This window comes from Podarcis cretensis, assembly GCF_951804945.1.
Source record: "Podarcis cretensis genome assembly, chromosome: 9".
Taxonomy (NCBI): domain Eukaryota; kingdom Metazoa; phylum Chordata; class Lepidosauria; order Squamata; family Lacertidae; genus Podarcis; species Podarcis cretensis.
In genome coordinates, this window is record NC_137178.1 from 74,771,053 (window position 1) to 74,790,782 (window position 19,730).

Below are 19,730 nucleotides of genomic sequence, written 5' to 3' on the forward strand. Positions count from 1 at the left end.
GCAGTTCCCTCGCTGCGAGAAGCCAAGTTACAGGGAACCAGGCAGAGGGCCTTCTCAGTAGTGGCACCTGCCCTGTGGAACGCCCTCCCACCAGATGTCAAAGAGAAAAACAACTACCAGACTTTTAGAAGACATCTGAAGAAAGCCCTGTTTAGGGAAGCTTTTAATGTTTAATAGACTGTTGTATTTTAATATTCTGTTGGAAGCCGCACAGAGTGGCTGGGGAAACCCAGCCAGATGGGCGGGGTATAAATAATAAAATGATAATAATAAATTATCATCATCATCATCATCATCACCATCATCTTATTCAGCCCATGATGGAGATAAGTCTTCCCATAACACCAGGTCTTAGAATACAGTGGTACCTCGGGTTACATACGCTTCAGGTTACATACGCTTCAGGTTACAGACTCCGCTAACCCAGAAATATTACCTTGGGTTAAGAACAGAAATCGTGCTCTGGTGGCGCGGCAGCAGCAGGAGGCCCCATTAGCTAAAGTGGTGCTTCAGGTTAAGAACAGTTTCAGGTTAAGAACGGACCTCCAGAACGAATTAAGTACTTAACCCGAGGTACCACTATAGCTGACAAATAGAGTGGGAGGCATGGATGGGGAACCTGCAGCCACCCAGATGTTGCTGCCCTACAACAGCCAGTGGGCCCCAGCCAGAATGTCCAGCACTCAGGGGAACAGAAACTGCAGCCCAGCAACATCTGGAAGGACATCTCTGACTGGTGCCACAGAATCTGCACCGGCAGGTTCAACAACACCATACAGGGTAGGAGTTTATTACTAGAAACTAGGCACCAGAAAATAGAACCTTTTAAGAGTCAACCTTTTTGGAGCCAAGACTTTGAACACTGCCTCTAATCCTACCCAAGATTGGCCTTCCTATGACCTGCGTACCCAGGATGGGGGGAGGGAACAAACCTTTAAAATCAAAAGTAAATCCCATGTTTTCCAAAAGGTGTTTCTACACAAGTTTCCAGGTGCCCAAGAAACACTCACTTCAGTTGTCTACAAGTCTTGGAATGTGGTTTTGTTTCAGTATGAGCTGAACGAGGGCCAACTCCCAAATTCTAGTCTGCAGGAATGTGGAGCTGAGATAAGAGGAAATGAGCAATAGCAGAAAAAAGCAGAGCCTAAGAAAGAGGAAAATGAGCAGAAGGAAAAAATAATGACAGGAGAAAATGCTCCCTCTTATCTGAAAGTCAAACCGCTTTAAGCCAGCTGTTAAGATGCGGGTGGCACTGTGGTCTAAACCACAGAGCCTAGGACTTGCCGAGCAGAAGGTTGGCGGTTCAAATCCCCGCAACGGGGTGAGCTCCCATTGCTCAGTCCCTGCTCCTGTCAACCTAGCAGTTTGAAAGCATGTAAAAGTACAAGTAGATAAATAGGTATTGCTCCGGCGGGAAGGTAAACGCCATTTCCGTGTGCTGCTCTGGTTCGCCAGAAGCGGCTTAGTCCTGCTGGCCACATGACCCGGAAGCTGTACACCCGCTCCCTCGGCCAATGAAGCGAGATGAGCGCCGCAACCCCAGAGTCGTCCGCCACTGGTCAGGGGTCCCTTTGCCTTTAAGAATGTAAGAAGAGCCTACTGGATCAGGCCAATGGCCCACCTAGTCGAGCACCCTGTTATCACAGTAGCTGAACAGTTGCCTGTGGGAAATCTGCAAGCAGGGTACAAACACTCTTGTGGTTTCCAGCAACTGGACTTCCGAAGATTTCCACCTCCAGCTGTGGCGGCAGAGCAGAGCCATCATGACTAGGAGTCCTCGGCAGCCCAGGAATTTATCTAATCTTCTTCTGAAGCCCTCTGAGTTGGTGCCCATCGCTGCCCGCTTAGTTTAGCCGTGTGCTGTGTGAAGCAGCACTTTTTTCTCCTGTCCTGGATGAGTTCGAACATCCTCAAGAGAGGAAGGGAAACCTTTCGCTATCCATTTTCTCCATGCTGTACATGATGTTATAGATTTCTATCATGTTCCTCTAACTCACCTTTCTCTAAACTAAAAAGTCCCAAACGATGCAACCTTTTTCTTTCTTTCTTTTATATATTCAGTCTTTATTAGTTTATAAACGACACACACACACACACACACACACACACAAAACACACAACATAATTCATCAATAAAAAGGGGGGAAACAAAAAACAATACAACTCGAAAACACAGAAAAAATTCAGCCACCGACTTCTGCTCACCTTTGTGTGGGTTCTTTGTTTCCCTATTACTTACCTCTATTTCTCAATAAACTTAACCTGTACTAAATCTTATTTGTGGTTTGTTTGTTTTTTACCTTATGTCATTCCGAGAGTTATTAAAAGCATTCTAAAGTTTTAATATGGGGACAATGTTCTTTTAAATATTGTCTATAAATTTCCCATTCCTTTTTAAACTCTTCTTCGTCATATTCGCTAATTCCATATATTCAAACAGTTTGACCTGCCACTCTTCTTTTGTTGGAATTTTATCTCCTTTCCATCCCTTGGCTATCAGCATCCTCCCTGCAGTTGTTGTGTACATAAAAACCCTCCTTTTCTCTCTTGGAATGTATGATGCCATAATGCCTAAGAGCAGGGGTAGGCAACCTAAGGCCTGGGGGCCGAATCTGGCCCAATCGCCTTCTAAATCCAGCCCGTGGATGGTCTGGGAATCAGCATGTTTTTACATGAGTAGAATGTGCCGTTTTATTTAAAAATCATCTCTGGGTTATTTGTGGGGCCTGCCTGGTGTTTTTACATGAGTAGAATGTGCGCCAGGCGTCCCCGGTTCCCCCTCAGCAGTAGCGGCGGCAGTGGCAGTCTCAGCAGCCCGGAGCCAGCCTGGTAGTGCAGTTGGCTCTGGCTGGCTTCAGGAGCTGCTCACTGCCATGGCGCCCGCCATTTTGCCTCGCCGGAAGTCCCCATATGATGTGTCTTGTGCCATTGAACCAATCACGCAACATTCATTCCCTACTAATAAATCAACAACACTTAAAATATAAATCAGGGGACATTAAATGAAATCCGGGGACGGATTTTGTCCGGGAACTGATTTGTAAATCTGGGGACTTGCCCCAGGAAACAGGGACATCTGGTAACCATACCCCAAAGTCTCTGTTCACTGGTCACCTTGGGTCAAACCTATCAGCGTGCCCTGCGCCCCCTCTGAACTTTCCCCTGGCCTTTGCACAAAGCCAGCGATAGCCCAGAAGGGTTTGCAGCAGAGGTAAGAATGAACACTTTGTGCTGTGCAAAGGGAGTCATAGGATCCATTTGCTGGGAAACAAAATGCATTCAGAGGGGGAGGGAGGGGGAGGAAGGAAGGGCACAGACTGTGAGCAGAAAGAACTGTGTGGACCAAGAGGAAGCAAAGTATTAAGTAGTGGGTTGACAAAGGAACAGCAATCTCTTGCAAAGTCAAAATCAGGCTTGTTGTTACATTGGTTGCGATAATTGGCAGTGGCGTAGCGTGGGGGGTGCAGGGGGGGCCGGCCGCACCGGGCGCAACATCTGGGGGTTAGGGTTAGGGGGCGCAAATCCACGGGTTAGGGGGCGCAAATTACTTGCCTTGCCCCGGGTGCTGACAACCCACGCTACGCCACTGATAATTGGTTCTTCCGGACATTTTTGCTCATTGGGATTTTAAATAAACAATTAGGAAGGACCGACCCATTTCGTCCACACAGAAGCCTCTTAAGACCCATTTGTGCTTCTGTAGCTTTTAGTCAAGGATACAGAATGCATATCATCCTACACAGGGTATTCTGCCGATACTTTTCTCCCAGTTATAGCCCTTCCACCGTTGCCGGTCAGGCAGGATGCAAAGCAAAGTCTTTTGGCTACTGAAATAGGTATGCATTAAAAACAAAGACACGAATGCAAAGCACTGCTATTTCCATCTGGACACAGATTTTGTGCTTCATGCTTTGGACACCTCAGAACATCAGAAGAGCCTGCAGGATCAGGCCAAAGGGCACCCATCTAGTCCAGCATCCTGCTCTCACAGTGGCCAACCTGCAAGCCGGACCAGTACAATTGGCACTGGAAAAAGCAAACAGGCGCTAGGGTCTTGCCACGCTTTAAGAGGGTTTTGAAACTCATATGTACTCCGACATAGTTAAGCCCCTCTGCTTCTACCACAGGTGCCTCCGTCCACCACGGAGAGGGTGACTGCTCACACCACCCACAACAAAAAGCTGTTTGGCCAGGTAGGCATGCAGAGGCATTCTGAAGCAGCTGCCAAAGGAGATGCAGCTGCAAAGTAAGACAGGGAGGTGACACAATAACCAACTTCAAATATCTGAAGGGCTGGAAGATGAAGCCAGCTTATTGTTGGCTGCATTGTGGTCTAAACCACTGCTTGCCGATCAGAAGGTTGGCGGTTCAAATCCCCGCAACGGGGTGAGCTCCCGTTACTTGGTCCCTGCTCCTGCCAACCTAACAATTCAAAAGCACGTCAAAGTGCAAGTAGATAAATAGGTACCACTCCAGCAGGAAGGTAAACATGCGCTGCTCTGGTTCGCCAGAAGCAGCTTCATCATGCTGGCCACATGACCCGGAAGCTGTATGCCAGCTCCCTCGGCCAATAAAGCGAGATGAGCGCCGCAACCCCAGAGTCGGCCATGACTGGACCTAATGGTCAGGTCAGGGGTCCCTTTACCTTTACCTTTACCTTTACCTTTACCTTTACCTTTACCTTTACCTTTACCTTTACCTTTACCAGACGGGAGGACCCAAACCAAAGGACAAGAAAGGAGACTGCAGCTGAATGTTTAAGGGTCCCTTCCAATGCTACAGTTCTGTGATTCATTGCAGGTATTCAAACAGAAGTTGGATGGCCATTTGCCAGGTATTCTGAAGCTGTGATTTCTGACTTGCAGGGGGCTGGGCTACGTGATTCCTGGGGGGTCCCTCCCAATTCGGCAACTTATGATGCTGTGATAAAGCATTGTCTTTTTAAAAATACTCCCTTTGCAAAAAAAAAAAAAAAGGATCTCTCAGAAAAGGTTCCCTGCCTGCCGATCTGAATCTGGGGTGGGAAGTCAGATAGCATTATGTCCGGAGCAGGAGCTAACCCTGTGGGGGGAGCAAACGTCCTGAGGTCAGAGGGCCAGAAACAGACTGCAGACAAAGACTGGCACGGCTTCTGTGGGAACATGGGACACCGAGGATGTAGATCGGTTCTTTTGTTTCTCACAGCCGCATGTTCTTAGACCATGGAGAACTGTGTCCAAACAGCTAATTATTCACAGGGCTCAAGTCACCGCCCTCCATTAGCCAAGATCTCCATTGCTCTTCCAGCAGGCAAAAGCAGACAGTAAAAAGAAATTAAGGGTGGAAGACTCCAAATGCAGATCTACTGGGGTATTAAAAGGTAAAGGTAAACCCCTGACAGTTAAGTCCAGTCACGAACGACTCTGGGGTTGCGGCATCATCTCGCTTTACTGGCCGAGGGAGCCGGCGTTTGTCCGCAGACAGTTTTTCCGGGTCATGTGGCCAGCATGGCTAAGCTGCTTCTGGCAAAACCAGAGCAGCACACGGAAATGCCGTTTACCTTCCCGCCGGAGTGGTACCTATTTATCTACTTGTACTTTGACATGCTTTTGAACTGCTAGGTGGGCAGGAGCTGGGACCAAACAATGGGAGCTCACCCCGTCGCAGGGATTCGAACTGCTGACCTTCCGATCGGCAAGCCCAAGAGGCTCAGTGGTTTAGACCACAACGGAGTATTACTGGGCAAACTGATAACCAGCATCCGAGAGAGTCAAATGGACAAAAAAATCCCCACTCCTTTTCAATCCCCCTGACATGGCTTTATAACATAGGCAATGTTATGTACTGAAGTTCTCACCCTGGGCCAGCAGGGGAATACTGTAGAGAGTTTTCACTCAGGTCCACATATGCAAATAAGGAATTGAAAGTGACGTTCAGTGATTGGATAGTTACAGAAAGTTGTTACTGTTTGCCTTGTAGTTGAGCTCTATATAAGCAGGTTGGCTAAACCCTTCAGCCCAGTTCTGTTCTGGGCCTATGAATAAACAAGAGCTGTCTGAAGAATCGCTGGGTTGTCTGATATGTTCACCCACAACATAACAGGCAACATCAAGAGAACAGAGCTAGATGTCTCCGAGGACATGTGGCAACTTGTGGAGTGATACCTTTGTTTAAAAACTGAAATGGCTTACGTGACCCTGCAGATGCAAAAGGCAAGCTACAGTTTGAAGCCTGACATGATGGTAACAAAGAGAAATAAATTTTTGAAGATGGAAGCCTGGCCTGAATTGGAAAGTGAAAGATGGAGAGATCTCCTTATGTGGAGACCAGATGACCTTTGGATTACAAATCTGATTCAGGTGGAAGTTGGAACTTTGGGGACCTTTGGAACTGAAAGGAGAATGAAACAAGATTTGGAATATTTTATAGGCCCTACTTTCAATTATCGAGGTTTGGCTGGAAGGAATGTGGATGCTGTTGGGTTGGAGCTTCCCCGAGATTTGGATTTTACTACTAAAGATTATCAAAAAGACTGGCAGAGGGGGCATGAAAGAGATTTAAGAGCCTCGGATTTGAGATCTCCGGGTTGATGGCTTTTTGAGATTTATGGACTTATGCTGGGGACTGAAACCAGGAAGGGGGGATGGGTGGATTGGAAATTGGGAACTCAATATGCATATAATATAATTTCTTTTTTGTTTTCTTTAATGAGAGTGGGGAAATTCGTGGAATGGAATCTTTTTTGACCTTAGGGAAACGTATTAAGAATAAGTATAGATATATAGACTTGGATGAGAGTTAAGATTGGATAAAGTAAAAGCGGTTTTTAAAAAAATAATATGGTAAATTTAAGGATTCTGTTAGGAAAGAGAAAATGTGCAAGGATTTGCTGAATTATCAATTTGAATTAGGATACAAAAACGGGAGGTGTGAGGAGGTCAAGGAAATAAGTTAAAGAAAAATATGTAAAGGTTAGATTTGGTTTTTTTATCTTTTTTTAAAATGATTGTATTTTTTCTCTGGTTTTTTTCATTTTTCTTGTTTCTTTTTTACTTCTTTGTAAACTTTAAAATTCTGAATATTACTTTTAAAAAAAACTGAAATGGCTTACAAGTTACATGTAATTAAACCGTTAATTAGTACTTCTGTACGGGTTGAGTGGTACTGTTGAACATTGATTGTTGTTTTTGCATGTTTCAGAGAAAACAATTTAGAAATACTTTTAGGAATAAGCCTAGGGTCTTGTAGGCAGGCTGAGGGTTCCTGAGAATGGGCTGCGGTTTCCTCAGCTGGGGACCCTGGTGTGAACCAGCAATCTCTTGGGTCTGTGGCCTGCAGGCCACATCCATGACATGGGATTTTGTGTCTAGCAAGGCTGGAATTGAGCTGGCCGGACCTCAGAGCCCTAGAGAGCAAAAGTGGAAAGAAATGGAAGAGAACTTGGGCAAATTCTCCCAGTTCAGATGTACTGGCTTCTAGCCTACTGTTTGGAGCCGCTTGCTTGCCTTTCCCCCCTGAATGGACAAGACAGTGGCTGCTAGTCCCATCAGAGCTACAAATGAGTCTCCCTGCTGCTCTGACAACTGCACACCCATCCCCACCAAAATGGCCCCAATTTCATGGTCTGTGAAGGGGGCTGCAAAACACCTTTGGTATCTATAACTATACATTTAAACAAGGAGTGTGCAACCAAAAAAATGTCACAATGAGAGGATGCTATGAGCTGAACCTGGAATATTCATCTTGCTGGCTCAGGGCCTGATGGGAGTTGGAGTCCTCTCACCATGGCTGTAGAGCAGGCATGGCCAAACATGGCCCTCCAGATGTTTTGGGACTACAACTCCCATTATCCCTAGCTAACAGGACCAGTGGTCAGGGATGCTGGGAATTGTAGTCCCGAAACATCTGGAGGGTCAAGTTTGGCCATGCCTGCGTAGAGCGATATTAGTGAGGTGCCATGTTTGCAGTTTAGTTAAGGAGAACACAGCTAAGACATCTTGTGAAACACAGGGCTGCAGCTTTAATGGGTAGAAAGGGGACTTTCAGCCTAACAAGTAACACCTGATGAAATTCCACCTCCCATACAATTGCCAGAGGTGAGGAAGGCCTCTCTGCCTACCCTATTTCAGAAGCTGCCTAAAGGATTAGTGTACAAAGGGCACTTCTAGATGGTTACTAATTCCGATGTGGGTTTTAATCACATCCTGACAAAGCCAGGTTGCACAACTAAAGTTGATCGAGTGCTCTGGAGCAGCAAACCTTTTGCCACTGCCATTAAAGGTAAAGGTAAAGGTACCCCTGCCCGTACGGGCCAGTCTTGACAGACTCTGGGGTTGTGCGCCCATCTCACTTAAGAGGCCAGGGGCCAGCGCTGTCCGGAGACACTTCCGGGTCACGTGGCCAGCGTGACATCGCTGCTCTGGCCAGAGCCAGAGCCAGAGCCGCACACGGAAACGCCGTTTACCTTCCCGCTGGTAAGCGGTCCCTATTTATCTACTTGCACCCGGAGGTGCTTTCGAACTGCTAGGTTGGCAGGCGCTGGGACCGAGCAGCGGGAGCGCACCCCGCCGCAGGGATTCGAACCGCCGACCTTTCGATCGGCAAGTCCTAGGCGCTGAGGCTTTAACCCACAGCGCCACCTGCGTCCCTGCCACTGCCATTGCCCTACCCCAAATACTTTTTGTGATAAGGTGAGTTGAAAGAGGATTCACTGGAAAGCATGGAGTAATGTGTAATCAGTGGCAATAAATCATTGACCAAGGCTAACCTCCCCCCCACACACACACACACACAAACAAACAAACAAATCAGGGTGAGTGATCAGTAAGCAAGGTTTCCCTAGGGGAGGGCAGAACTCAGAGGCTCTAGGGTCATCTAGTCCAACCCCCCCCCCCCATGCAGGGTGCCAAGAGCTGTGCATGCCTCAATAGACTATTATGGCAGGCCCACAGCTCAGTACGAGAGCCTCTGGCCTCGTGTAGAAAGTCTCCAGCTCAGGCTGAGAGGGACCCCCTGCTCCCCACTGCCTGAAACCCTGGAGCCTAAAAACAGTTATAGTCCCCATTACAACAGGGCTTTTAAAACTGTGGCATAATGATAAAAGGACAAAGTCATTACAAAAGTAAGCAGCACGGGACGAAAGAGGAAGTTCAGTCCGTCTGCTGGGAGGCCAAAATAGATAGACCTGCACACACATTTACAGCAGATGAGTCAGCGACTGTTTGTGGGCACATTTATTTTGAACCTCAAAACCATGATGGAAACAACAAGGCTGTAAGCAGATCAGCTCACAGCTTTCCTGAACTTTGGGCTACTGGCCCAATCCACAGCTAACCAAACATGCTAGCTACCTCCTCACCCCACGGAGGAGAGAGCAGGGAGAAAGAGGGTTGGACTTCCAGAGGCTACTAGTGTGTTTGGCACCTCCAGTGTCTGAGGCAGTCTACCCCTGAACGCTGGGAATCACAAGTGGGAAGAGCTGCTATTGCACTCAAGTCCTGCTTTTGAGAACAAGATGCTGGGTTGGAGATACCTTTGGTCTGGTCCAGCAGGGCTCATTTATGTGCTCCATTGCCTAGAGTAGCATGCCTAGGAAGCAGGAACATGGAACCTCAATCAGGAGCATGCTGCAAATCTGGAGTGAGTCTCTCCACCATTTCCCCATCCCAAATCGCCCTCCCGCAGCTGCTATTTGCCCCTGAATTTGCCATTTATTGCAAACAGCAGCTTGGGATTTGGGGTGGGGAGGTGGGGCTGGTTACTTTTTATGGGAAAACATTGCAGAGTCTCAACGGAAACTGATTGCATGCTACCGATTTTGTGGGCCTGCTTTACCTTCACAACAAAAGTGGTGTGCCACTGAAAAATGGAGGAGGACGAGACAATAACCACACTAAACATGGTTTTCCAACTTTAGTCTGTGTGTATTAAACTCTCCTGGAAAATGCTCTTATCTTGGAACAAATCCTGATTTGGCAAAGTTATTAACACAGGGCAAGCTAAAAACCTGAGAGGTGAAGGATCAGAATTTGGAATCAAGCAGATAGGGTATAAACAAACAAACAGGATGAAAGAGCATCCCTTGCAATGAGCTGGTCTCTTTGATGCTGCTTTGGAGTTGTATGCATAGGCTTACTTCAGAGAAGTAACTGGGGCATTAAAATGAAAATCTCAAATGGGTGGCAGATTGCTCAAGATGGAGCAACGAAGAACGGATCAAGGCCATGCGCTGCATTATGTAAATGTATATAAGATGCTCAGCACTAAGGTCTAGGCTACATACACACCAATGGAGGAAGCCATGGCTAATTTTTAACTGGTTCACTAAATGCAGAAGTTCAGATTATAGTGGGATCTCCCAAGAATAGAATTGCTAAATGTGTGGCGGTTTCAGAAATTGCAGAGGAAGTTATGCTGAAACAGACACTGTTAATCGTCAGGCTGTAGCCATGTGCTTAAAATTTCCTTACTGTCTAATATTTCCGGAAGAAGTTTTGTTATTGCTGCACAGTCTTAATGTTTGGGGCAACTCTTTGCCGAAGTTCAAGGAGGTAAAAACCCTTGAGGAGGGTGCAGATCGGGGCTGGTGTGGTGTGTGCCAGAAGAGGAGAGAACCCCAAGCTGTTTAGGGGGGCTCCATTTTGGGCCCCCTATTGATCAACTACAATTTTATCAATCTTAATGTGGAACATGCCTTATGCAGAGTCAGACACTTGGGTCCATCTAACTCCACACAGACTGGCAGAAGCTCTCCAAAGTTTCAAGCCAGGAGAGGCCTATGTGAGGATGCCATGGAGGACTGATCCTGCTCTAGCACTGAACCACAGCCCTTCCCCAGTCATCCACAACAACATTGGCTGAAGTGTGGCATTTTTCCAGAACGGAGAGGAGAGGTCAGCTATGAGGAAACACCCTGCAAGGCCTCCATGAGGTCAGTCTGTCTCCCAGAAGGGAGGGAGGGCTGCGGTCATCCTGGGAGGGCATCCTGCCACACAGGCACACTCCCCATAGCAGCAGAAGGATATGAAAGAATTGGTTGAATTGAGGGTCAGAGCTGTGCAGGACCCCAAAGCCAGCAAGGCTCAGGGAAAGGGCCCTAGTTCAGCACCTGCTTTGCGCAGAGAAGGTCCTGGATTCGGCCGCCAACATCCTGCCAGTCCGTGTACACAAGTGGTCCCACCTTGGCTCCACGTGCTCATCCCCACTCAGGAAATTGGTTTGCCCAACCCACCAAGGAAGACAATAACACAAGAAAATTCAAAACTGTAAGAATCAATGTCACATTGACTCAAAATCCAATTAAAGTGATTTAGTTCCGTTAACTCAACAAAATGGATGAGCTTGATCCATCAATACCTTCTCTGCAAAGTTTAATGGTCATTTACACCTCCAGCAACCCCAGCAGGCAATCCGACTGCCTCCCAAGCGATACTACAACCCACTTTGGGAGCCCCTGGAGTAGACAATACTCAGCTAGATGACCCATTAGCCTTACTCAGGAGAAGGCACCTTCCCTGCTTCTTTGCTTCAGAAATGTCGCCAGGCACTTTCAAGCCTGCCTTCACACAAAAATTTTAAATCATTTTTGGAGATGCACTGGATTCTGCACCCATTCCTTCTTTATAATGTGCAGATTGTGAAGTCTATGATCTTGACAATTAAACAAGCGCAAGGGGAGCACCCATAAACGAAACCAGCCCCACCTCCTACCTGGTGACACTGCAGAAATCTGAAGGGCAGTGTCGGGCATGGGTAAGTCATAAAGGGCCTGGAGGGCCACCTCTCCCAATATGGACCAACCCAGACCCTGCAATCATCCTCTGAGGCCCTTTTTCATGTCTAGAGGGTGGCAACCTGAGAACGGGCCTTTTCTGTGGTGGCTCCCCATTTGTGGAATTCTCTCCCTAGGGAGCCTCACCTGCTGCCTTCATTACATATCTTTAGGCACCAGGCAAAAACATTCCTCTTGCCCCAGGCCTTTTAAATGTGTCTGTGGGAAGGAGCTTATTGGTTTGTTTGTTGTTTAATTATGTATTTTGTGTTCTCATTTTGTATGTTTATGTTGTGAACCACCCCGTGATCTTCAGATGAATGGCAGTATATAAATTTTAACTACTACTACAACAACAACATCTCTCACGTTGAATCTTATTACATCTTAATCCTGACACGTAGGTCCTTCAGAGGCTTCCTAACCCCAATCATGAGTCAGGCTCAGCTTCTCAGGGTCATGCAATTCCTGGCATGCCTTGCAGGCTTATCAGATACTACTTTAACAGCTCTGGCTTTCAAGGCCTGCAGCACAAGGCATTACAAAACCCATTGTCTTAAGCTTTTCTGGTTTTGCTGTTCAGCATCCTGGCAGATTACAAACCTCACTGACTGCCAAATCCTTTCATCATTCTGGATCAGTGATGCAAGGGATCACCACCTCACTGTGCAGGTTTTAATAAGGGGGGACAACCACTCACTGATCATTGAAAGCCTCGCTGCAGTAGTTCATGCAGTGGTTACTTCAAAACTGGATTACTGTGGAAGTGCTGTGTTCGCCCTCTGCGCCACGCATCCCAGGCGCAGTGAAACCCTGCTCTGCCACTGCTCCAGCCAAGTCACCCTGCCTACTCTGGGACCCAATGCGCCACATCCTTGGTCTCAAATAAAAAATTAAAAAGGTAAAGGACCCCTGACAGTTAAGTCCAGTCGCAGACGACTCTGGGGTTGCGGCACTCATCTCACTTTACAGGCCAAGGGAGCCAGCGTTTGTCCGCAGACAGTTTTTCCGGGTCATGTGGCCAGCACGACTAAGCCGCTTCTGGCGAACCAGAGCAGTGCACGGAAACGCCATTTACCTTCCCATTTACCTATTTATCTACTTGCACTTTGACATGCTTTCGAACTGCTAGGTTGGCAGGAGCAGGGACCGAGCAATGGGAGCTCACCCCCTCACGGGGATTCGAACCAGCCGATCTTCTGATCAGCAAGCCCAAGAGGCTCAGTGGTTTTAAACCACAGCACCACCCACGTCCCTTTGGTCTCAAATAGGTTTCTCCAATTCCAAAAAGCTTCCTGCTCTTCCCAGAGAGAGAGAGAGAGAGCGAATTGTAGAGTCAGAAGGGACCATCTAGTCCAACCCCCTACAACGTCATGGCAGGAGAGCTTTCTGCACACAGAAGTAGTTCTGTTTCAAGAGAAATAGAGAGGAAAAGGTGCTTTTCCAGGTCAGCTCTCTGGTCTTTCATTTCTCTTTTCTCAGAAGCAAGAGCTATGAAGCCAAACGCTTCCCTGGGCCTCTCTGTAAAATGCAAATGCTAACATGCAAATGCCAACCAAAGTGATATCACTGTAAAATGCAAATGCCAACCAAATTGGTATCATGGCTGATGGAAGCATCCTTTGAGGCTGGACCGCAACATATACAGCTACAGGTGGGGGGGGGCTACATGTGGGTCGGTGGGGGCTCTGCTCCTGCAGCACCATCAGGCGGGCCCCAAACACAGCAGGGCCAGCTCCCCACGTTTTGAAAAGCAAGTGAAGGAATATGCCTGCACAGCTAAAGAACCCCTCAGCCCACCTCTTTCCAGAAAGGGCTGCTGCTCAATGGCAGAGCAGCTGCTAGGCATGCAGAAGGCATACCACCTAGCATCTGCAGGTAGGGCTGGGAAAGCCCCCTGCCTGAAACCTGGGGAGTCACGAGGAGGAGAGGGCTAGTCATGGCTGCTGCCCACAACAGCTGGAGGCAGCCGGTGTCTCCAGTGCCAATCGCGCGGGGAAGCTTGCGCACACACTATTTCCGGCGCACTTCCAGGTCGGAGGAGCACCGGAAATAGCTTGTGCGCATGTGCACAGGCCTCCTCCGACCTGGATGTGCACCGGAAATAATGCTTGCACATGAGCAAATAAAGCTTGCGCATGCGCAAATAAAGCTTGCGCATCCGCACAAGCTATTTCCGGTGCTCCTCCGACCCGGAAGTGGGCAGCCGCGCAGCGCAGCGCCGGTAAGTGCGGGTGGTGGCAGTGGGCATCGCCGTGGGCCAGATAAACAAGTCCCTCAGGCCTTATTCGGCCCGCGGGCCTTAGTTTGGGGACCCCTGCAACCCATTTTCTATGCTATGGATCCCCACATTATAGGTCCCTGACCACGTCTTCTGTCACCCCCTTTAAACAAGGTGGGACACTTCTTTTAAAAAAAGAAACAACAACTCTCATTGACATAGCTCAGAAAGATCAGCTCTCCAAAACCCTGTGAATGTCCTTTGGATATAAGAGCCAAAGGACCAGAGAGTCACCTACTTCTCTGATATAGGGCAGAGCCACCCCTACAATCCAGAGAAGGTCATGTGCCATGTATCATTTAGCGTGGCAGGGCCTACACTTTGGAACTCCTCGCCTATTGATATGAAGCAGGTGCCTTCCCTGTATAAATTGTGTAACATAAATAAAACGCTGTATGTCTACTGCAGAGTGTTGCTGAAGAAGAGTCTACGTGCAAAGACTGCAGGGAAGCCAACATTCTCCCCCACTTCTCATTCCTAAGCAACCCAGCAGTGGGAAAAAACAGTCCTGCTTCTCCATCTTCGAAGCTGACTCCGAAACTACAACTAATCCAGAATGCAGCAGCTAGACTGGTAACGTGGAGTGGCCGCCAGGACGATATAACACTGGTCCTAAAGGATCTACGTCAGCTCCCAGTATGTTTCTGAGCACAATTCAAAGTGTTGGTACTGACCTTCAGTATACCTGAAGGAGCGTCTCCACCCCCATCGTTCAGTGCTGAGGTCCAGCACCGAGGGGCTTCTGGCGGTTCCCTCACTGCGAGAAGCGAAGTTACAAGGGAACCAGGCAGTGGGCCTTCTTGGTAGTGACACCCGCCCTGTGGAACACCCTCCCACCAGATGTCAAGGAGATGAACTTTCCATATGACTTTCCATAGACATCTGAAGGCAGCCCTGTTTGAGGAAGTTTTCAGTGTCTGATGTTTCGCTGTGTTCTGCTAGATTCTGTTGGAAGCCACCCAGAGTGGCTGGGGCACAAGTAATAAATTTATTCTTATTCTTAATGTATTAGAGGGGGGGAGACAGAGGAGCTAAAACCTTGGAAAGACCCAGGTTCAAATCCCTACTGATCCATGAAGTCCACTGGGTCTGATCCTGAGCCGCTCTCTGCCTGTCAGCCCACCCTGCCTGTCACAGAGTTGTAAAAGGCAGTATAGAAACGCAATACACCAGGCATGTCCAACAGGTAGGTTGTGGTCTACCGGTAGATCACTGGACACCTACAGTAGATCACTGGACACCTCCAGTAGATCACTGGACGCCCGTGGTAGATCTTTTCTCCCCCACCACCATAAAAAGCTTTGGCTCCCCTAAAAAAAACTCAACAACTTTGCCTGTCAATAAATAACCACGGGTAGATCAAAGCCAGTATTTTTATAGACTGAGTAGATCACAGTCTCTTGGGAGTTGGACGTGCCTGCAATGCAATACACTAATGAACAACATATAGATGGAACCACATTGGTTACCCCCAAGGAGTCTCTGGAAGTGTTTGAATCATTTCACAAGCAATAGGCAGAAGGCAAGAATGGCCGGCTCAGCTACGAAATCCACAGGGTGGCCATGGCTCAGCCCCCATCCTCCTACCTCACAGGGTTGTCGAGAGAATAAAGGGAGAGGAGTGAAATTACATGCCAGGCACCCAGAGCTCCTTGGCAGGAGGAGGGCATAAATATGCCAGAAAGAAAAGTCCTTCCCCGATCTTTATTTAGGCTAAAATTCTCTCCCCAGAGCAGATAAGGCAGCCAAGGCTGAACCGCACAAGACCACTAAGTGAGTTCTTGGCACAGAAAAGAGGCTGAACACTTTGTGAAGACTCTCCCTCTTGTGAGTTTAAAGCAGAGGGTGAATCCTCGGCTGGCCCAGGGCTGTCCAGCGGGTCTCACACACGGGAGAAAAAAGACTTGAACCCAGCTCTCTTGCTCTTAGGCAAAGAGACTACTAGGCCAAACTGTGCCGTTTGCTCAGATCCAAATTGCACTGTGATCAGTGGGGATTACTCCCGGGTAAGTGTGGGCACATGGGTCCCATATCAATTAGAACTGCATATTGGCGAAAGTAACTTATGCATGCAGATAATTGCTTTGCAAAGACGTATTAGGCAAAACAACATACTGTACAAAGAAATGTGCATTTTAGGAGAAACACAGACTAAAATGCTGACAAATTTTCAAGAGTACCTTTTCTTGAAAAATATATAAAAAGAACACTAATGTGGAGAACTGAAATTAAGACTGAAAAATCAAGACAGCAACATGGACGGATTCAGTCATCCCTACCAGGGAGTAAACCCACTGAAAGCAGTGCAGTTACTTCTGAGTAACTACACAGACTTTCTTCCCTAATGTACCCATACAATCATATGCACGCCTGCTCAGAGGCAAGTCCTATTGAATTCAATGAGGCTTACTCCCAGGTAAGCACACAGGGAATTACAGCCTTTGGGGTGGGGAACCTGACTAGGCTCACAAAGCTCAGAAACTTAACTGCAAGAACGCCAGCGTGCTTGGAGACCTTTGCACGAGAGTAGGCACCACTGAACGCTGCAGAGGTCATGTCAAAGCAGGCACCCTTAAGAGCTAAAAACTGCACCTTCCTTTTCTCTGTACAGTAATTCTATTGAAGGAAATGCAATGAAACACGCTAAGCAATTTTTATTGATTGACTGGTTGCATTTCTATCTCACCTTTCCGACCACGAAGCTCAAGGCAACGTGCCTCATCTAATCCCCACAAAACCACAACCACCCTGCGAGGTAGGCGAGGCTGAACGGCCTCCAAGGTCATTGAGCGCGGGGTACGGCGGGATCTGAACCCCGGCCTCTCCCCGGTCCGCGCCCAGCGCTCTCCCCACTAGACCACACTGCCGCGCGCCCCTTCCCGAAATGCCCTATCCCCAGCAAAGCCAGCCGCCGGCGCCCAAAGGAGGAGCGGGACCAGCAAGATCCTCTCCGGTGCTCCGCTTACCCAGCGCCGGCGAGCCGATCCTGGGCCCGGCCGGCCGCGACGCGACGGCGGAGGGAAGCAGCAGCAGCAGCAGCAGCAGCAGGCGGCTGGCCCACCGGGCGAGGCGGGAGGCGACGCGGCGGCGCTGCTCGGATCCCATCTGCGCCCCCGTGGACAGCGCGAGCAGCCTCCGCGCGGAGCATCGCGCCCGGCAGAAGTACCTGCGCGGGGAGGGGCGGGGCTAGCCGAGGGGGCGGGGCTGGGGAATCCCCTCGCTCCCTTCGCCTGCGGAACTCGCGGCTGCGGGGTTTGCATCCCACAACAGCCCTGCGAGGGGGGAGCGGCAGAGATAATAATAATAATAATAATAATAATAATAATAATAATAATAATAATAATAATACAGTGGTACCTCGGGTTAAAGGGACGCAGGTGGCGCTGTGGGTTAAAGCCTCAGCGCCTAGGACTTGCCGATCGAAAGGTCGGCGGTTCGAATCCCTGCGGCGGGGTGCGCTCCCGCTGCTCGGTCCCAGCGCCTGCCAACCTAGCAGTTCGAAAGCACCCCCGGGTGCAAGTAGATAAATAGGGACCGCTTACTGGCGGAAAGGTGAACGGCGTTTCCGTGTGCGGCTCTGGCTCGCCAGAGCAGTGATGTCACGCTGGCCACGTGACCCGGAAGTGTCTCCGGACAGCGCTGGCCCCTGGCCTCTTGAGTGAGATGGGCGCACAACCCCAGAGTCTGTCAAGACTGGCCCGTATGGGCAGGGGTACCTTTACCTTTACCTTTTACCTCGGGTTAAAGACGCTTCAGGTTACAGACTCCGCTAACCCAGAAATAGTACCTCGGGCAGTGGCGTAGCGTGGGTTGTCAGCACCCGGGGCAAGGCACATAATTTGCGCCCCCTAACCCGTGGATTTGCGCACCGTAACCCTAACCCCCAGATGTTGCGCCCGGTGCGGCCGGCCCCCCCCTGCACCCCCCACGCTACGCCACTGACCTCGGGTTAAGAACTTGGCTTCAGGATTTGAACAGAAATCGTGCTGGGGCAGCGTGACGGCAGTGGGAGGCCCCATTAGCTAAAGTGGTGCTTCAGGTTAAGAACCGTTTCAGGTTAAGAACGGACCTCCGGAATGAATTAAGTACTTAACCCGAGGTACCACTGTAATAATATTTTATTATTTATACCCTGCCCATCTGGCTGGGCTTCCCCAGCCACTCTGGGCGGCTTCCAAAAAAAATATTAAAATACTGTAATATATCAAACATTAAAAGCTTCCCTAAACAGGGTTGCTTTCAGATGTCTTCTAAAAGTCTGGTAGTTGTTCTTCTCTTTGACATCTGGTGGGAGGGTGTTCCACAGGGCGGGTGCCACTACCGAGAAGGCCCTCTGCCTGGTTCCCTGTAACTTGGCTTCCCGCAATGAGGGAACCGCCAGAAGGCCCTCGGCGCTGGACCTCAGCGTCCGGGCAGAATGAAGGGGGTGGAGACGCTCCTTCAGATAGGTGCCCGCCGCAGCCCACAGAGGATTTGGGCTCAGATGCAGTGTGGTCTATGGGGCTAGAGGGTCTGGCGAGCCTGGACGTCATTAAATTTTCACCATTGGACTCCAAAGAGTTTTCTTGTGAAAAGCATCCTTGGGGCCTTGTGTGGGTCACGCCGGCGCTGGCTAATCACAGTTCTTACAAAAACCGTCCTGAGACAAAAACCGTCCTGAGGTTTAGAGCGGTATAGAAATTAAGTAAGTAAGTAAATAAGTAAGTATGTGCCGGTGTGGTGTGGTGGTTAGTGTCAGACCAGGGTTCGAATCCCTGCTTGTTCACGAAGCACACTGGATGACCCTAACCCAGTCACTACTACTTTCAGCCTAGCCTACCACACAGGGTTGTTGTGCGGATCTAATGAGAAGAAGAACCACATACTCCAGCTTGAGCTCCTTGGAAGAAAGGCACGATAGAAATGCAATAAATAAGGAACTTGAGACTCTGCGGGTGATTCTAGTCTAGGAGAAATCATTTTATGGCCAGCAGGTGGCGGTCATGTGTCCTTACAACGCTATTAAAAGCCAAGAATTAAAGGTGCAAAATCCTTTTAGAGGAGGGGAGAGACTCCATCAGGCAAGGCCTCCTTCCACCTGCCTTGCCCCACCCTCTGGTCTCTGCTTCTCAATGTGTATTGTATTGTTTTATGTACTGTGGCTTGCTGTTGTTTTATTGATTATACTTTAGAAATTATTTCTTGTAACTGTTGAGTGGATTTTGTGTTTAACTTTTATATGTTGTTATTATTTAATTATTATTATTATTGAATTATTTAATTATTAGTTAATACTATTCCAATGATTGTTGAATGTTACTTTTTTTGATGTAGGTTGCCTATTTTAAAGTTTTATTATCACATTTTTGTATTGCATTAGGTTGTTATAAGATGTACATTTTTTTGTTTCTACAGCTTGTAAACCACCTTGAGTATTGTAAGTTAGAAAGACGGTATACAAATAAAAAAATGACGATGAAATGATGAATCCACCTTTGGGCAGAAATCCACCGGACAGGCATTTCTTTGGCTGTGGACGCTTTTGAAACATATTTCCCCCCTCAAAGAATTCTGGGCACTGCAGTTTGTTCAGGGTTGCTGGACTTGCAGCTCTGTTGGGGCAGGAGGCGTGGGGAAAACTGCAGTGCACAGAACTCTTTGAGGGACTGAATGTGCTTTCCAGGTATCGTGCGTGGGCAGCTGTGGTGCAACAGGCACTTC

General features: G+C 48.5%; 1 protein-coding gene across 1 annotated transcript in view; it reads right to left on the bottom strand.

Moving 5' to 3' along the window:
• The window catches only part of SEMA7A (semaphorin 7A (JohnMiltonHagen blood group)), a 51,916-nt gene extending 34,763 nt beyond the window's left edge, over nucleotides 1-17,153 (bottom strand). Inside the window, exon 1 of the mRNA XM_079991593.1 lies at nucleotides 16,997-17,153. Coding sequence (XP_079847719.1) covers nucleotides 16,997-17,135 — 139 coding nt within the window. The 5' untranslated portion in view covers nucleotides 17,136-17,153. The remainder of the gene's footprint in view (nucleotides 1-16,996) is intronic.
• Nucleotides 17,154-19,730: the final 2,577 nt, after the last annotated feature.